At 35.6% G+C, this 18528-nt stretch overlaps 4 protein-coding genes across 5 annotated transcripts; 1 reads left to right on the forward strand and 3 right to left on the reverse strand.

Moving 5' to 3' along the window:
- Window positions 1–1766: 1766 nt before the first annotated feature.
- Window positions 1767–9583, reverse strand: LOC143201561 (G protein-activated inward rectifier potassium channel 3). Its single transcript, XM_076412683.1, has 5 exons — window positions 9353–9583; window positions 9030–9307; window positions 8751–8980; window positions 5263–5501; window positions 1767–2485 (listed from the first exon to the last, which is right to left on the reverse strand). Exons 1-5 carry the CDS (start codon window positions 9466–9468, stop codon window positions 1837–1839), a joined length of 1512 nt encoding a protein of 503 aa, XP_076268798.1. The 5' UTR covers window positions 9469–9583; the 3' UTR covers window positions 1767–1836.
- A 1298-nt stretch (window positions 9584–10881) lies between these two features.
- Window positions 10882–11976, reverse strand: LOC143201298 (uncharacterized). The gene is made up of 2 exons (XM_076412272.1): window positions 11836–11976; window positions 10882–11555 (listed from the first exon to the last, which is right to left on the reverse strand). Exon 2 carries the CDS (start codon window positions 11542–11544, stop codon window positions 11251–11253), a length of 294 nt encoding a protein of 97 aa, XP_076268387.1. The 5' UTR covers window positions 11545–11555; window positions 11836–11976; the 3' UTR covers window positions 10882–11250.
- A 235-nt stretch (window positions 11977–12211) lies between these two features.
- Window positions 12212–14710, forward strand: RhoGAP5A (Rho GTPase activating protein at 5A). Of its 2 annotated transcripts, none has more exons than XM_076412242.1 (8): window positions 12212–12390; window positions 12546–12753; window positions 12807–13049; window positions 13100–13308; window positions 13365–13595; window positions 13651–13788; window positions 13844–13949; window positions 14244–14710. In XM_076412242.1, the coding sequence occupies exons 1-8, from the start codon at window positions 12342–12344 to the stop codon at window positions 14407–14409; spliced, it is 1350 nt and encodes a 449-aa protein (XP_076268357.1). In that variant the 5' UTR covers window positions 12212–12341; the 3' UTR covers window positions 14410–14710. The 2 variants fall into 2 exon arrangements, with proteins under 2 accessions (XP_076268357.1, XP_076268356.1); XM_076412241.1 differs by having other exon boundaries at window positions 12377–12489.
- A 626-nt stretch (window positions 14711–15336) lies between these two features.
- On the reverse strand, window positions 15337–18442 carry LOC143201292 (uncharacterized). Its single transcript, XM_076412259.1, has 3 exons — window positions 18300–18442; window positions 15974–16114; window positions 15337–15916 (listed from the first exon to the last, which is right to left on the reverse strand). The coding sequence occupies exons 1-3, from the start codon at window positions 18355–18357 to the stop codon at window positions 15384–15386; spliced, it is 732 nt and encodes a 243-aa protein (XP_076268374.1). The 5' UTR covers window positions 18358–18442; the 3' UTR covers window positions 15337–15383.
- Between the last annotated feature and the right edge of the window lie 86 nt (window positions 18443–18528).

Below are 18528 nucleotides of genomic sequence, written 5' to 3' on the forward strand. Positions count from 1 at the left end.
ATGCTATGTCTGGTAAATACGGCAGATTACAGGTCAATTGAAAAGTCGCCAACCTACTACAGTAAAACACATTTTTTGGCAAAATTAGTTTTTTTTATCAACATAATTCATTTCAAGGGTGATACACTGGGTGATTATAGCGCCCCTCCAACTTTTCAATACCATTTTTGTAGTACGATTTGTCCTTTGCTTTAAAAAAGGCCTCAGTTTCGTCGATCACCTCTTCATTCGACGAAAATTTCTTCCCACCAAGCATTCTTTTGAGATCTGAGAACAGGAAATAGTCGCTGGAAGCCAGATCTGAAGAACACGATGGATGAGGAAGCAATTCGAAGCCCAATTCATGGATTTTTTACACGGTGCATTATCTTGGTGAAGCAGCACTTTCTTTTTCCTCAAGTGTGGCCGTTTTTCGGCGATTTCGTCCTTCAAACGGTCCAATAACGCTATGTAATAGTCGCTGTTGATGGTCGTTCCTTTTTCAAGGTAGTAATTGGAAATTATTTCATGTGCATTCCAAAATGCAGACGCAATAACCTTGCCAGCCGATTGTTGCATTTTCCCACGCTTTGGAGAGGGTTCATAGTATGCAGTCCACTCGGATGACTGTCGATTGGACTTCGGAGTGAAATGATGGAGCCATTTCTCATCTATTGTCACATATCCGCGCAAAAACTCGGGTGTATTTTTTTAATGTATTCGTCGGTAACAACCTCTTTTGGGCATCCACTGCGTTCACCGTCTTCGGTGCTCATTTTATCACGTCTAAACTTAGCATACCAATCCTTGATGGTTGGTTTTCTTGGGGCAGTGTTCGGAAACTCGGCATCAAGCCAAGTTTTTGCTTCAACTGTATTTTTTACCTTCAAAAAACAATATTTTATCAACACGCGAAATTCCTTTTTATTCATTTTTTCGCAATAACAATAATTGTTTCACTCAAAGTGCTCCAATTCACAAACTAATGATCCGCCAACTATACATTTATACACGCATCTTTTGAGGGTTAGGGCTAACTAAAAAAACATATGGATTTAATTCTAATAGCACCATCTATGTGTCAGGCCGGGGACTTTTCAATTGACCTGTTATATAATCACTCTAGCATTAGGTGTATAACTTAGGTTCTTTAGAAATATTTGAGCTACTAAATTACGCATAAAAAAGATAGTCTGCAGTCCTTCAAATATTTTCCATTCTTTTCTATTACCTAACGCTTTCAATCCGGTTTCCATACTGATAAACTAATGATATTTTTCAGTCAAGTTCTTCGCTCAAGTTCCACATATATCATCTAGCCAATTTCCAGCAGTTTGTAGTTAAGTACCTCCATCAGATGTCCTGTTTAGGGATCGATTAAAATGGAATACTGGATTTCCCAGATGAAAAAGTTTGACAATAGAGGTTTAGATGACTCCTAATTGAACAGCGATCTTTTTCACTATCGAATGAAGTACTAATCCTCGGTTCTTCCAAAATCAAATACCACACAATTATTTTTATTTTAAACATAATTCTGATTACAAAAATTAGGTCACACACATACACTCTTTGGTTTATTAAATTTAAAAACAGCGAACCATTCCCACCTGCATTAAATATTGTGAAACTATATAGTAAACGGTCTTGAAAGTCTATATTTGAAAAGACTCTTCATCAATTGCAGCTTCTAATTGCCTTTTTGGTTGAAGTCATTGTTTTCATTTTGTTTTATTATATAAATATTTTGTAAGCTTTTATTAGTATTTTTTTAATTAAAACAAGCACTAGTTAAATAATTTTTATTTAAAAACAACATATAAGATACAAAAGAGCCAGTTAAAGTTAATTTTATTTCTAGAAATCCGTCTCTTCGTATTTCTTACTGGACCGATTCTTTCCCATACTACTCTCGACCAGACTGAGAATGAAATCCTTGGCAGTACCAGTTAAAGTCTTCGGTCTTTCGCCAGCATCCTTCCTTCTCAATTCTACTTCGCTGCTCTTCTTCGTTTTCTTTTTCTCCTCAATTTTATCGAAACACAAATCGCTCAGCACTATACCATCATCATTATCACTCGTTTCGCTATCACTACGCTCGATATCAGCTTTAGTCATCAGAAATATGGCGCCCAAGTCATCACTGGAGTTGTCTTCTTGGCACGAATGGATTGTCTCTAGTTTACTAACCAGTGGGCTAACCGTGGATGGACTGGAATATATAGAACTGGGATAGCTGAGACTATTGGTTTGACCTCCCGTGGAAGACAGAACGTCGAAGTAGACTTCCAAGAATCGCCTAGCGCTGCACAAGGGCGTCACCACTTCTTCGGTTTTGTTGAAGAGCTTGTTATTTACCTCGTATTTGCTGCACTCCCTATTCCAAAAGACGCAAGGTTTAAACTTGTGGCCCCATTTGATTTCTCGACTAACGTACGAAGTCATGGTACGAGACATGTACGACGTGGTCAATGATTCTCCTTCCAGAACCACTATAACCTCAAACCTGAAACAAAACCGATGTAATACGAATACAATAAGTGTTAAGTGTTAAGTGTTAACCATTATTAATGATAAAATATCAATTCATGTAATGCTCCGAGCCATTAACAATGAGTGCTATCTATTATCCACCTAAACACAACAACAAGGAAGAACAGTACCACTGCTTTTTAACAAGCTGAGTAATAGATTCATTGCCGGAGGAGACTACGATGCAAAATATGTAATGTGGGGTTCTAGATTAATGACAGCAAAAAGCAGAGAATTGGCCAAAGCAATGAACGCACATAACTTACAGCATATCTCTACTGGTGAGCCAACATATTGGCCGTCAGGCAGAAATAAATTCCCGATACCACAGACTTTCGTACTACAAAAAATATTGACACCAAAACGTACAAAGCTGAATCATGCTTCGATCTACCATCTGATCACTCATCAGTTATTTTAACAGTGAACTCAAGTATTCTCAACAAAACAAAAACTTCTTTGCATAACAGCAAAACCATCTAGCCATTATTTAGACAGAAATTAGACAGTTTAATACCTCTAAATTTAAATAGCAGCAAAAAATATAACAAAATCTAGACAAATAAGACTAATAGCGCGACATATCAAAAGTTTAATTATATTTCATCTATAATTAAATAAAAAATTGCCAAAAACAGAAAACTGTGAAAACCTGGCAACAACAGAAGAAAACAAGAGAAATTTTAACAAGGCCACGAAAGAGATGAAAGAGCTAATAAATAAGGAACAAAATCGAGGAATTCAAAACTACGGAGGAAAACGTAACGCCAACTGATGCAACGCAATATTCTCTTTGGAAAGTAACAAAAACAGATTAAAAAACCTCAACAACATAAGTGGGAAGTGGCTTAAATCATTCTGATTCTTAAACCTGGCGAAAAAAATCAGGAGACGTCTTCTCTTATCGTCCTATAAGCCTGTTACCTGTGATCTCTAAACTTTTTGAAAAACTATACATTAAGAGGCTCAAAACAACCGCAGAAGGGAGAATTATTATTCTAGACCATCAATTTGGCTTCCGTAATACGGAACAATAGATCAAATACATAGATTAGTCAACCAAATTAACAAAAAATTAAACGATAAAAAATAATGCTCAGCAGCATTTCTCAATATTTCTCAGGCCTTCGATAAGGTGTGGCACAGTAGACTGAATGTTAAATTGAAACATCTTTTGCTCTTTGAATTGCTGAAATCGTACTTCACAGACAGACATTTTATTGTCAAACAGGGTGACGAATACACTGACCTACTCCCAATATATTCGAGTGTTCCGCCGAGCAGTGTTTTTGGCTCATTGTTATATCTATTGTATACAGCTGACTGACTGTTGCATCATATGCTGACGTTCAGCGCTTTTATCATCACACGACTATCCAATATCAGCCACAAGAAAGCTCCAACTTCATATTAACAAAGTGGAATTGTGATTGAAAACGTGGTGTATCAGAGCAAATGAGACAATATCTACCTATGTGACATTCGCTTTTTGTAGAAGAACTTGTCTCTCAGCAAAAATAAATAATTATACACTTCGGCAAGCAGACAACGTTAATTATCTGGGAATACATTTTGATCGTTTAACATGGGAAAATCATATAATGACAAAACGCAAGCAGCTTTGGTCTAAACTAAATCAAATGTATTGGCTGATAGGACATAAATCTAAATTATCTTCACATAACAAGGGTTTGCTGCATAAGTCAATACATAGGCCCGTTTGGACCTATGGTATTGAACTGTGGAGTACTACTAGCAAATCTAACATAGATATCGTCCAGAAGTTCCAGAATAAAGCAGATGAGACAAAATCTATCCATGTGGCATTCACCCTTTGTAGAAGAACATGTCCTTCGGTAAAATTGAATAATCATGATGAATCACTTCCGCAAGCAGACAACGTTAAATATCTGAGAATGCATTTCCATCGACGTTTGACATGAAGAAACATATAGTGACAAAACGCAAACAGCTTGGGGTTAAACTAAACCAAATGTACTGTCTGATATTGGGCGTAAATCTAAATTATCAATAGATAACAAGGTTTTGTTGTATAAGTCAAGACTTAGACCCATTTGGACCTATGGTATTGAACTGTGGTGTACTACTAGCAAATCTAACATAGATATCGTCCAGAAGTTCCAGAATAAAGAGTTGCGAGTCATCGTCGATACCCCATATTAAGTGCCCAAGAAACTGATTCAAATATAACTTCAACTTTAATTCAACATAACGAGATTCGGAGTATTAGTGCGAGGTACTATGAAAGACTATTAGTGGATCCTAATGCACTCACCAAATAGTTATGCGCGCGATAACTGTGAAGTGTGTAGGCTCAAACGCAAACTACCGTACGAACTGATTAAAAACACTTAGAGTAAGATGTAATAATCTCTAGGATAAGCTAGAATAAGTGAATAAGTTAGGGTAGACTTTAAAATAAGTTAGAATAGTATTTAGAATAAGATTTAGATTATAAATTGTACAGTAGATCACTTACTGAAGTGATCTTCTACATGACAGTTAATATAATATAACTGAAATCATATAATAATACTTATTGCCCACGGGCAGATTCTTGACGTTCTAGGAGATTAATAATTTTAAAAAAAGTTAGGAAATACCGAAATTACCCGACACACAAGAAACGTTCCGCGCGTTAAGGTGTTAAATTCGAGAAGAACGAAAGGAATAAGAAACGGAAGTTGACCCCCGGCCGTAAATAAGAACCCGGCCCTCGATAACCCTTACCTTTTCGTGATGAGATCCTTGGCGGAGACGTCCCAGAACGGGCTGTCCGCGTCAATACGGTGTCGAACGTCGACGGGCCATATCAGTATTCCAGGCGTATCCAGTTTCAGCTCTCGGAGCGTCGGCACCGCTCCCGTCCTCTGCGCCGCGAAGGCCGCTATCCTGGTGTGGCACTCGTACCTCCTGTCGTAGTCCCTCACCCGAAATATCAGGGATAATTCGCCGTCTCGCTGACAGATCTGTAATACGAAAACGCCGAGGTTATTATGGGACCGTCTGCCGGCCTCATTTCCTTTTGTTTCAGCCGGTGGAGCCTTTGATGTGCCGACGGCCTGATAGATGGCGGGGATAAAAGGGAGACGAGATTTCGGCATCATTACATCCATCTCCTTCAGGACTCTGCCTCGGCCGCCGTAGTCAGGGCCTGCTCTTTTAACGATCCGCGATGTACAAGAGTCGGCTTTAATATGAGAGAGCTTATTTCCTTTTGTGTCCAATTGTGCTCGTCAAAATTTAGACATCACAAAGGCACGCTCCTTCTCTCCCTCTCCCCGTCATTCCCGCCTCCATCAAATGAGATAAAAATTAATTTAACTTGTCAAAGTTAGGTATCAGATCTAATACACAATCTGAAATGAACGATACAGCATTCTGTGTTATCTAGAATACTTCACTCAATTAGTAAATGAAATAAAAACTTCTACGGTTCATAAAAATGTGTGATATAATACATTAAAACATATTTCGGTCGTGAAAATGATTTGGATAAGCTGATTCGATTGAAATCATTGGTACAAGACATAAAATTAACGCCACAAATTTTGGACAATGGGTAAACGACGTCAAAAAGAAAATAGAACTGCGAATTTCTATTGATATGCTAGGGATATAATCGCATTTTGTTTGTTGAACGATATAATTGAAGATGATGAACGATAGCGCCATACATTCACTTAATATGCTAAGTCTAAGATGTGTAAAATAGTATAGATTGTTAAATATATGATTCATGTCGATACAAGAGCCAATTCCTAGTATGTAGCGGAGAAGAAGAACAAGTAGAGTGTATCGTAGTTTGTCTCGAACCTGTTCAAAAATGGTATAAAAGACCAACGATGTAAATAAAGTTTCCCTCTTGTTCCAAAGCCATAAGGTGGGGAAAAAGTCTCAAATCTTCAAATCGAACTAGCTTGGTCTACCGAATGACCTAATCTTACGGTAGGTCCTTTCAAGGATGTATCCGGGACGCAGTCTCCTCTCGAAAAGAGATCTTCGCATGAGTCCCGCAAGGTGCTCCACTAGCCCCTGCCCTATTCAACCTTTACATAGCTGATTTCCCACACAGCATTTTATGCAGATGATACAGGTTTCTTTATAACCGGTTACAGTCCCGACACTATTCGCGAAAGACTTCAACTCCAACTTAACCAGACGATTGCGTGATACAAATTCTGGCGGTTACAGATAAACCCGAGCAAAACTCAAGCTATTCTGTTTCGCCGCAAGAAGGAGTTCCGCGCTTATTGCCTCCAAATCGATAATGACTCTATCCATTGGCTCCAGAAAGTATCATACCTCGGTCTCCACTTCGACCGCAGATTCCAATGGTCAGTCTTCTCTTCCGACTCCTCTGCAGAAATAGTAAACTCCCAATCCCCCAGAAAGCGACTCTGTATAAAATACTAATCCGTCCAGTCTGCCTCTACGGAGCACAAGTGTGGTACAGGTACATCTCTGAGAGACAACTTGATCTACTCCAAGTGTTCCAGTCCAAAAAAGTTCGCGTGTTACTCAATGCCTCATGGTTTATGAGGAACGTGAACAGTCGCCAGTCGCATGTCGCGAACATACTCAGTGTAAAGTTCTCCCTTGGCGCCTTAGAACACGACAAAATCCCTACCCATCCACAAACCTTGGTAGATAACCAACTGCGACAATCCCAGGGTCACTGTCGCCCGCAAAACATCTCACTATCCCGAATCCGAAGCGATATTAGCAAAAGACCATTTGGTTCTAGCTGGTCATCTTGGAATCACACGAATGGGATGACTATGCAATTTCAACATTGCCGCTGCATTGCTTGTCAGGTAAGAAATAACGAATTATATACGAAGTGTAGTAGGTGACAATGAAACGTGGATTCACTACGACAAACCCAAACTTCTAAAGTCATAGGTTAGTCCAGCAGAGTCATCCACATCGACAGCAAAGCAAAAAATGCAAGTACATAAAGTCTCTTTTTACATATGGTGGGATCAGTAAGGTGTAATGTATTATGAAATGCTAAAACCAAATTAAATTGTTACAGCAGGTAAGTACCGACTTCAATTTCGAGTAATAGTCACAATCTTTCTCTTGAATGATAATGCTTTATAACAGCTTGCAAAATTCGTTAAGGATACACTGTTACTGCTCTAATGAGAAAGTTCTTATTCGCCCAACGTTGACACGTGATGATTGAATCCCTGTCAGACCAACATTGTTCTCTTGATATGACAAAAAGACATCGAAAATATTTTGATTGATATATATGGTACCAATTCTCCTCAATAAATTACTTTTTAAAGTAAAAAATGATCAAAATACACGCAAACATTTAATACCTTTCAAAATAGACTTCAACTTTGACAATCACTTCTTCATTTGAACAATTGTAATCAATGGAAACTAGATCTGAACTATAACGTAGTTGTTAAAACAATTCGAAGATTTAAATGTAGCTTTGCATTTTTCTTAATTTCTTCAATCAATTATTGATGGATTTACTGTTACCGAGATAGTGAATCGATACAATCAATAAATTATATAGATTTCAATATGATCAAACATTGCCATGATAGAAAATCACTTATATTGTTGGTTTTTATTCCCAGAAAATGTGGTACGACTGGTATTTTCACACTATACAGTAACTTTATCATCCATATAAACATTCGTCTAACAACACTTCACTAAAATCCAATATCTTTATTAACAATAGAGTATGTTTACCATGAATTTCCAAGAGCTCTTGGTGACCTGAAACTAAAAACGCGATGTTTGCCATTAATTTCAATCCTCAGTCAAATACATAGTGAAAAAGAGAACTCTACTAATGTAACTCTTCTCAAACCAGAAATTGGTTATAATCAAATAAGCTCCTGTTGTCATCAAGTACTCTAATCATTTCAAATACCTTGATTTCCCCTCTTTTTCTGATATTTCACATTCACAATTTTCTTTAGGTCAGTAATCAGTACTGTAACCAATTTATCCTCGTAAAAATCGATATTTTTTTGAAAATATCTAGACAGTTCAAGACAATTAAAGTGAGCTATGGAGTTGATAACATTCTAATTCTTATTAACTTCTATTGATTATTGTACAATGATAGAAATTTTAATCAGCACTGCAACGTTTGATGAACGCCATCTAATTTAATATTGTTCTGATTTGATACTACGTTGACGATGAAGAACAAACTTAAATTAAAAAATGTCACTACTTACCACTGCCTTCCTGCTAAAGCACACTATAGAATTCCTGCTATGTAGAGGACCACCCATTTTCACGAACACAATGCAAATCAAACTTCCGCATACTCCAACCCCGAACAGTAACTGAATACAGAGACCCACAATAGCTTCTATGCAGTACTCGTTGATGTACCGCCCTCCGAATCCTATGGTGGTTTGTGTTTCGATGCTAAACAACAGGTAGCCCGCGAAACTATTAATTCCTGCAACAGATCCTTCCAGTTCTTGACGAACAAACAAAGAATCGGTTACCTTCCAAACACGTGTCGCTTGTCCCGTTCCAATTTTCCACGTTTTCGATGGAGATGACCGCCCAGAAACCGGCGAACATGAACCAGGACGTGCAAAAGATCAGAGAGACCGTCAGCAGTATCACAAACCAGGAGCCTTCGATGAGAGTGTTGAACAAGTCCAGAATGAACCTGAACGATATCTCCGTGGTGGTCTTGGTGTGGATCGAGTGCTTTCCGCTTTTCCTCAACAGCCTTCGGATGATTTGAACCTTGTTCCTCTGTTGCCAGCTCTGCAAACTTAGAAGAGCACTTAAAAGAGCACCGGAAGCTGATATGACTCACCTGGATCTCCTTCGTTGTACATTCGGTCTGTTCTTGATAAAATAATATGGAAATACATTGTTTTGATCGTTTTCCTCGCAGGAATTGATTTCATTAATATCTTGACTCACTACCATGCTGTTAAATCACATAAACATAAATGAAAACAAGTTTGAGGCAATGAGGTATCATTGTAACACTGTATTCCGTACAAAATATTAATGTTGCTTATATATTGATAATTGAGTTATAAACCAACCGTAATTATACGTTTTGTTACATCAAAAAAGCGTTATCACAAAAAAGATAAGGGGATTTAAACTGTAAAAGGATTTAGCGACCAAGTTATCTCATTGTTTACCCTATACATAATCATGTTATAATTTAAAATTAATTTATAAAAAGAGTGTTTTACTATAACACAATGCAAAAGTTATTTTTTAAATGTTTTCTTTAGACACAATAATATTGCATTTACCTAATACATTTGTAAACAAAATTAAAGTTAATATTAAATATCTTCAATATTAATGAAGGAAGGAAAACCAAAGCCAACCACTCTAGAAGACGTGCTGGACTCTTCTACTATACTTCTACTATATTTTCACGATAACTTTTCTCATCAACTGTAATTAATATAATTAATAAATGTGTTGATAACAATACGGCGAAGGTATCCTGAATAACTCTGTATTTTCTATGTTTAGATTTCCGTGTCGACTCCATTGTTATATTTAAAAAATAAAATTAATCTACAGATAATATTAATCAAACTAAAGCACACATATGATATATTATTAAAATGTTGCACTAATATTTTATTGGAAGATACATCCATAATATGGCGAATGCGCTTGTCTGGCAAAATTTATTTACATTATATATTTAGATTAATTCCGTTTAAAATAAGATAAAACCGAATTAAGTACGACTAAACGTAAACAGTTACTATTAACCAGTACAAATATAGATTTTTTTATTGAGAAATAATTGCCAAAAATGTTAATATTGCAGATAAAAGTAATTAAACCATATCATATCATTTACTGTATATACATAAACATCTTACTTTTTCATATCTTGAAGGTACATATAATTTGTGACAATTCCAGTATACATTATACAAGAAACAAGTAAAATAAAAGCTCCCTTAATTATAGACAATCTGAGTACCCTTAGAATATGTTAAGATTATATTAATAGATCATTTCCTGTTAGATATATTGTTAAATATTTATTTATCATTACAAAACAGCCAAACTTGGTATGTTTATTGTTTAGATATACAAAAAGTGAACCAATATTATTGTAAACATCTTATCCAAAAGTATTTATTTTAAACATTAAATAATTAACATAAATATAAATATTTAATTGGTGTCCAAAGAATAGCTCTGACCTTGAACACATTTGGTTCTTCATCAACTCACCTTATTTAGATTATGACACATTGTGTCTTGTTATAACTAGATTTTGCAGGATCAAATACACTTACATCTAAATGTCGCACTACTCATCAAAACTATTCAAAGGTGGAAATAAACACTATATTCATTGCATATATCAAAAATACTTTATTAAAGATATAAAAAGCATATCATTTAAACAATTTTGTCATATTCAAACAAAACAACAATACAGCTTTTCATATTCATATAGAGTTAAGTATGCAATAAAATAAATAGTAAAATGTAAAACAAAAATTTATTAAGTACGAATGATTTACCAGATAAAATTATTATAAACCTCCTAAAACTATTTCGGTATCAAAAGTCGTTTTACCTTTAACAATTTAGCAAAAATTTTCAAAAAGCAATAGACTGCATGTGACAGGTATATAAAATTCATATAAAAGCTAACAGTATAAGAATAAATATTCTTTCAGTCCACGAACTTTCATCCATGATTAAATATTCTTTTTACCATAGCCCAGAGGAAAACCCGCCGGGGGGCACGCGGGAACGTGGTGCAGCATCTGCCGCAGGTGGCTCTGACTTTGGCGCTTGTGACGATGGCGGGTTCTTCTTTGGACTGGGGGCCACTTCAATGTTATTGGTACCTTCCAAAATTGAAGAGGCATTTCGGCCAGTGTCTTTCTTTACTGGTGGCTCGGGAGCGCCGAAAATATCGGTGTGGCCTCCACCAGGGGGTCTCAAGACCCTGCTTGAGTTTCTATCGCTGGACAGGCCGATATTGAAATTGGTAGAAGTCATCTTGAATGGAGCTGAAAACGCCGGATTAAATCAACAATTTTTCAATTAAAACATTGACGAAAACTATTAACAATAAACAATTATACACGCTGCAGTTCAAGGAAAAAAGAACAAAGGTGTTTTACTAAAAATTTCTCTTGATATCCGGTTAAAACTGGATCGTTCACGATAAAGCCAACTAAGAATAAAACAGAAGCAAAAAACTGCCGAAATATACTGAGAAAAAATATACACACAAATTAACTAACAGTTTCTGTGATTAAAAGGTGAATTTAGCACATGTTCACTTACCTAAGACAAAGGATTAAATGCTCTATTAGCTACAAAGGTTCCCCTGTTTCTGGGTGTGTTATAACGGAAAATAAAACCAAAATAAAATTTGTATTTGACAGCCGATGTTTGACAACAATCGATCTGCATGTTCGGGTGTTCTCGGAAAGCGACGTTGTGACGTTCCATCGTTAAAGCTATACATAGTACATACCAATTTTAATGAATATTTAATTAATTAACGTTATACCTACTAAATATGGAATATTAAAGCAGTACTTATATGACATATGTTTATGACATATGATTAGTAATGTAATTAAAATATGTTTATAGAATAAATCGTAAAATTATCTATATTTGGCAACAACGTCTCTTTTGACATCTCAGAAATTACTTTCCATAGTTTCAGAGAATGTCAACAATAAGTTTGTTTTCATTGCTGGGGAAATGCATATAGGAAAGCCCGTCTTGTTCATGTAGTAATAATCCGTTTTTTTTCTCAGAAAGATATCTAATCTTTTAGGATGGTACTCGAATCTAATTCACCTGTTTATACACTATGGAAAACTGATCGTAAGTACTATACATATTTGGTATGAAAATAAAAACAAAATATGTTAGGTGGAACTAATTATAACACAATGTATCCTCAACTTTTAGAGCTCACTATGTGTATGGGTGGTATATTATTTAAAAGTGTTTAATTACTCATTAATTTTTATTTTTAGTGTATAGGATGCAGTTGGAAGCCCCAGTTCCTGTTCCTATATTGTGCAATGAAATATTACCAGATAAACCTAATTACCTAGGACAAGATTACCATGGACCTATTTCACACATACAGGCTTCGAATCTTTTAAATTCCCAACCGAATGGAGCTTATTTAGTGAGAAGTAGTAAATGTGCGAATGGAGAATTTTATACATTAAGTTTAAAGTATTATTTCCTCATTAATATATTGCATGCCTCTAAATGTATGATTTTTATAGGTTTAATAGCAAAATCCATCATTATAAACTATATTATGACGATAATAATGGATTATATGTAAGAGAAAAGAGATATGATTGTGCAAGATCATTGGTGGCAGATGGCCTAGTTACCATGTATTTGGAATTAAAAGCTCCCAATATTTTACAGAGATTAGCAACAGCAAATTATCATGAAAGTCCTTATATGACCCTAACTTTAAACAAGCGCAAATTAAGAGCCATTTCAAAACAAAATGCTATGTAAGTTTTTTTTATTTTATTGTAAAAAAATTCAGTAAACAATTTTTCAGGAACAAAAACATATTTCCAAACACAGATGATATTAAACAACTGTCACAGCAAAATTCTAGTCAAAGCTTGCCAGAAAAGAATGACAAGCCACACACCTTCAAATTAACAACATTCAAAGGATTAAACTGGTGTGAACTTTGTGCGAATTTTTTATGGGGCTTTACATTGCAAGGAAATAGATGTGATGATTGTGGTGTTATTGCTCATGGTATATATATTCATCATTTAATGTGACAAAGTTACAAATAAAAATATTGTTTTTAGTGAAGTGTTCTGAAAAGTTTGGTAATGATTGCATTCCTGATCTGAAATATCTTCGAGGAGTGTTTGGTATTGAATTAACGACATTGTTAAGTGCTTACAAGGCAGAGTTACCTTTTGTGGTTACCAAATGTGTGGCAGAAGTGGAAGCTAGGGGACTGACCACAGAAGGAATCTATAGGCTAAGTGGATTTGCAGATGAGATAGAGTCAATTAAAGTGGCCTTAGACAAAGGTACCTAATTTTAGACTAAAATAAGTAAAGAATTGTGATGGTGATGAAATTTTAGATGGCGAAAAAACTGATTTAAGTATGGATAAATATCCGAATATCAATGTCATCACAGGAGCTTTGAAACTGTATTTGAGAATATTACCGGTGCCTCTAATTACATTCGACATACACCCACATTTAATTAAGTCCATCCGTAAGTAGGAGATATTAAGCTAATTGAGGTTTAATTTATTTCGTTTTCATTATAGAATACAATGATATAGAGTCTCAAGTGGCATCTATTAAACAGGCTTTAGAACTGTTGCCAAAAGCTCACTATGATTGTTTGAAGTATATGATGCAGCATTTGAATAGGTGAGTTGATTTCAATAAAGGTTTTAATTTTTATTTGAATGAATAATGCATAATAGAATTGATTACAGCAAAAAAATTATATCAAATTATATCATATTGCTCATCATTATAATTTAAATTTAACTGATAACATTTTGGAACTCCGTTTTTACAAGTGAAAAGGGAGATAGTAATTTTAGCAATAATTTTTATTACTAACACAAAAATCAATTGGAGGAAGTGATGACCTACTATTAAGTAGCGAAGAAAACTGATAATATCAATTAGTGAGTCAATGATGCTTTATTTTTACAGAGTCGCCAGGCATGCCCCGATAAATAAAATGAATTCATTAAATCTAGCCACAGTATTCGCACCCACTTTAATCCACCATCCACCCAACGTTATACCAGACGTTAGAAGCGACATTCTCCTGCTGGACATAATGATAAACCAATGTAATCGAATATTCAAGCGATAAATTTGCCGAACCCCTGCCTCTGAATCCCCGGCCATCGGATATCGACGATGGCGTTTTTTATTGTGATATTTTTTAAAAGTAAAAGGAACCATGGAAATTATGCTATGCTCTCGTGATCTGTCTAGACTTGTACATTCCTCCTACGGATTGTGTTATACTAGTTTCTAAAACTAAAATCGTTCTTCTCTCTAACCGTACTTTATATCGTTTAAATTCGAATGTACGCTATGCTTCTATTTATTTATTGGTGAATATTTATGTAGCATATTTATACAGTTTTTATAAAAGATATATATATGAATTTTGCGTTTTGTTTAATATTTATTTAAAATTCCCTCCGAATAAAAAGACCGCAGATATCTAAATAAGTGTTTATTTGATAATTGGTCGGAAATTAGAATAACCAACCGTGCATATCAGACAAAATGTATTCAATCCTGCCCATATTTAGTAGTGTTATTTAAAGAAAAGCAATTTTATTTTCCAGTTGGCTGTTTTATGAAATTAAACGATTCTAGTTCATGGTTTCCCTAAAAAATAACAAACAGTTTGGATAACGACTAAATGTGACTTGCTTTGATAAAACTTTAAAATGTGAAATAAACAGGAAAGGAAATTATAATTCTAGTCGTTTAATGAAATCAAGTGACCTTAGTCCATGGTTTCGTTAAAATTATTTAAACAAAAGTTTGGATAACAATTTAATGTGACTTGCTTTGATTAAAATTTTAAAATGAGTAATAAACAGATCAGGAAATAATGATTCATTCTTATTTGTATTAGTATGCTAGTGTTATCTAAAAAATGAATAATGCAGTTCTCAACTGGCGTTTTCACAAAATCAAGTAGTCCGTGACATTAAAATTGCGTAAACAAAAAGTTGAATAATGATTGAAAGTGACTCGTTCTTTATTAAAACGAATGCCCTAATCTATTTATGATTTATTATAGGAACTACGATAATTAAGCTGTTATTACAACTGTAAATACTCTAAGAGTTTCAGGACCAATTTGTCCTGCTCCGTAAACACACATATACTGGTTCGGTTGACGGAGAAACTGTATTCTTTCAGGATGCGGGCTGTGACCGAAGAGCGAACCGTGCCGTTCAAATATTCGTTGTCGCACTTGACGCGCGGGTTTTCGTTCGGTACTTGCACGTGATCGGGATCGTCCTGGTTAGCGTAATAGATGTAGGTGGTGTTCGACGAGATGCCATCGCACAGCTTGAGGTAGTCCTCAATCTCGATGACCAGCGTCGGGAAGAACTTCATCGTGGCCTCACAGACGATCGTGTTGTTCTCGTAGGTTAACTTGACCGGATGCGAGGACAGGCACAGGGTCTCGTTGATGACGTTGTAGTTCTTGATGAAGCAGAAGTCGGACGGACGTTCCGGCTTGAAGGCGGCGAGGGATTCGGTCGGATCGCCGTTACAGTGGCCGTTCTCTTTCGATACCTGGCCGTTGCAGGTGAATATCCAGCCATTGCGGTGGATGAAGCGTCTATCTGGAAAAATCGTAATTTTACCGCGGTGAACGGGTGGTTTAATCGATCGTGTCGTACTGCTCGGGTGGTGGATGGCTATGGTCGTACCGCCGAAGCCGTCCTTCATCTTATCGATCAGTTGTTTCGCCTTAGCTATGATGCTCAGCTCGCTGATCTCCTCGGCTAGTTGTTGTTGCGCGTGTTCAGTCTCATAAAGCTCTAAAACATTCAATGGCGTTTGATGTTAAACAGTAACTAGTTTCATTATAACAATCATATATTTGAGTTGTTTAAGTAGAATATGTGTATAAAGTTGTGACTAATCGGTAGTAATGTTATAGTGGATGGCAAAATTATTAGGAACAATATTGAGATTATTTAATTTTCCAAATAAACTAGGATTTTTGTAACAAATGATTAGTAGTATTTGTATCTGTAATATATTGGGATAAAAAAATTTGTAAAAAGATGTACAAAACAGTTTTTAATCTTCATTTTAGTCATTTTAATATTATTAACATCTTCCTGCAGTTTGGAGTTGTGATGACGTTCTCTGATGAGAATTTTAATTAATTTCTGCTTGGTGGTCATCACTTCTTTTACAATAGCACGTTTGGAGAGTTCCCACATATTTTTTATGGCATTCATGTCTGGTGAATTCCTTGGCCATAAATATAGATTCGTAGGAAAAACATAGCAAAAGCATTATTATACGGAGCATTACTTACTTTTTTACCTATTACTGAGTGAGAAGAAACACGTAAACGCTTAACAAAAACAATAAATAATGATGCCAGTACCTATTTAAGATAAAATAATCCTTCTAAAAGATCATTAATTCAAACAAATATAATAAACTATAAATTACATAAATACGAGAACTGTCTCTAATCATTTGGCCACCTACTGTAAATCTACGTCTCTGCGTATAATATTTTGAAAAGGCCTTCTAATGGGCGTCTGGATAGTTGTATTTTAGTTGTTTTCAGCACCCCATTCATAACATTCCTGGCAAATCCTATCTCGTAAACGAGAGATAATTCAAAATGCGAGACGGATCCTTAACCGGTGTACTTCGTAGTACAAAATATGTGAAAATGAGAAAGAGAAAATGATAAAAGGGTTAGGGCAGAGCGGAGTTACTTGATCAGAATTTTGTCCAAAACAGCGTAGGGTTGGTTCAAAGAAAAAAATGGGAAAATAATTATTCGCATATCGCATATTTGGATCAAGAAACTTTAACTAATCCTTTGTTTACTATACTAAAAACTAGTTTATTGAACTACCTAGGGGTCGCTTGAGCCAAAGGGTCATACAAACATTTAGACATTAAAATAGAGGAACAGAAACATAACAAAATTTTGTGGGGCTTTACATTAAAAATAAAAACAAAACTTAAATAAACTTCTACTTGAAAAACAAAACTTGAAAGTGTGAATTTAATGTGAGCCCAGTATCTATAACTAGCGCATTGTACCCACTCTTCTCTTGGGGGACTGCGTCAACGTTTTCTTTACATTCTTCTCTTGACTTTTTTATTAACTGTCTTAATTGAGTGATTTTCTTCGTCAGACCGTGAGGAACATTAAAAAATTACTTTCTCCTCTGATTCTTTTCTTGAACTGTTCCGTTTTACCGCTAGTTTTAGTTATTTGTTTTAAAGAAAGCGTATCTTTCTCGAGAGTGTCTGTTAAAACAGCACAACTTCTCTTTTTTTGTAGAAATGTTACCAGAATATCTGGGCATCTAATTTTTTGGCTAGCTGAATGGGGAACGAGTGAGACAGGTTGGTCTTTTCTCTAATAGACCCTCAGTATCACTGTATCCTTAGGTCATAAAAGTTAGATTGTATGTGATCAACGATCTCCTAGCCATAAACTATTCCAAGTAAGAAACATTCAAGCCTTGAGAAATACCCCTAGTTGTTCCTGGATTCCTGACAAAAGCATCACAGTTCGAGGTGTAAGGCAGATTGCAATAGCTCAGTGTTTCTTAACCGACTTATTGAAATCTGGAGTCGCCAAAATGTGGAAAACTATTCCATAGAGGAGTACCATGAAAATTTCGGTAGAATCAGTGCCATTTCGAAGATTTTTAACCATTTCTGAAAGGACTATAAGATGTCCAGACGGAATAACGACCGCGTACATCTCTATGGAAGGAGGAGACGGGTGTCACGTAATACGACTCTGATTATCCGGCCACCTGTTTTAAAAAACTGCCTGAATGGTGAACGAGTGAGACATGTTGGTCTGTCTTCTAATAGTTCAACAAGTCGCCTCTACTTTTCGTTAAATAAAACAGTTTTTTTTTGGAAGTAAATTAATATTTTTTTGTTTAAAACCTTTTCACACATTATAACGTATTGTAATAATAAATTTCAACAAATATGAGTATGCCTTACCAATAAAACACCACGCTGGATATAAAATACCCAACGAAAAGAAAATAATCACTTTCATAATGATCTTTTTTCGCGTCTGCAATCTGATACCGTCGCACTACACCAAGTTACTGGACAAAGTCACAGGACTAATTGAAGTTAAACAACAAAATTATCCAATTTAGCCGGATAAAAGCCCGGTCGTTTTTGGAGCCGCGACAAGAAAGCGAAAAAAAAATAGAGAGAAATC

The sequence above is a fragment of the Rhynchophorus ferrugineus genome, unplaced genomic scaffold, assembly GCF_030347505.1.
Source record: "Rhynchophorus ferrugineus isolate W39M unplaced genomic scaffold, kcgeb_rfMv2 rfM8, whole genome shotgun sequence".
Lineage (NCBI taxonomy): Eukaryota > Metazoa > Arthropoda > Insecta > Coleoptera > Curculionidae > Rhynchophorus > Rhynchophorus ferrugineus.

Bases quoted from the DNA above. Each gene is read 5' to 3' on its own strand.
- LOC143201561 (XM_076412683.1), bottom strand. From the start codon at position 9,468: ATGGTAGTGAGTCAAGATATTAATGAAATCAATTCCTGCGAGGAAAAC. The intron at 8,981-9,029 runs GTAACCGATTCT...GATCTGTTGCAG, and splicing joins AAGCGACACGTGTTTGGAAG to GAATTAATAGTTTCGCGGGC. The intron at 2,486-5,262 runs GTAAGGGTTATC...GTTTTGTTTCAG, and splicing joins AAGGATCTCATCACGAAAAG to GTTTGAGGTTATAGTGGTTC.
- LOC143201298 (XM_076412272.1), bottom strand. From the start codon at position 11,544: ATGACTTCTACCAATTTCAATATCGGCCTGTCCAGCGATAGAAACTCA.
- RhoGAP5A (XM_076412241.1), top strand. From the start codon at position 12,432: ATGTTAGGTGGAACTAATTATAACACAATGTATCCTCAACTTTTAGAG. The intron at 13,050-13,099 runs GTAAGTTTTTTT...ACAATTTTTCAG, and splicing joins ATTTCAAAACAAAATGCTAT to GAACAAAAACATATTTCCAA. The intron at 13,950-14,243 runs GTGAGTTGATTT...TTATTTTTACAG, and splicing joins ATGATGCAGCATTTGAATAG to AGTCGCCAGGCATGCCCCGA.
- LOC143201292 (XM_076412259.1), bottom strand. From the start codon at position 18,357: ATGAAAGTGATTATTTTCTTTTCGTTGGGTATTTTATATCCAGCGTGG. The intron at 16,115-18,299 runs GTAAGGCATACT...TGAATGTTTTAG, and splicing joins TCCAGCGTGGTGTTTTATTG to AGCTTTATGAGACTGAACAC. The intron at 15,917-15,973 runs GTACGACACGAT...CGATTTTTCCAG, and splicing joins AGCCATCCACCACCCGAGCA to ATAGACGCTTCATCCACCGC.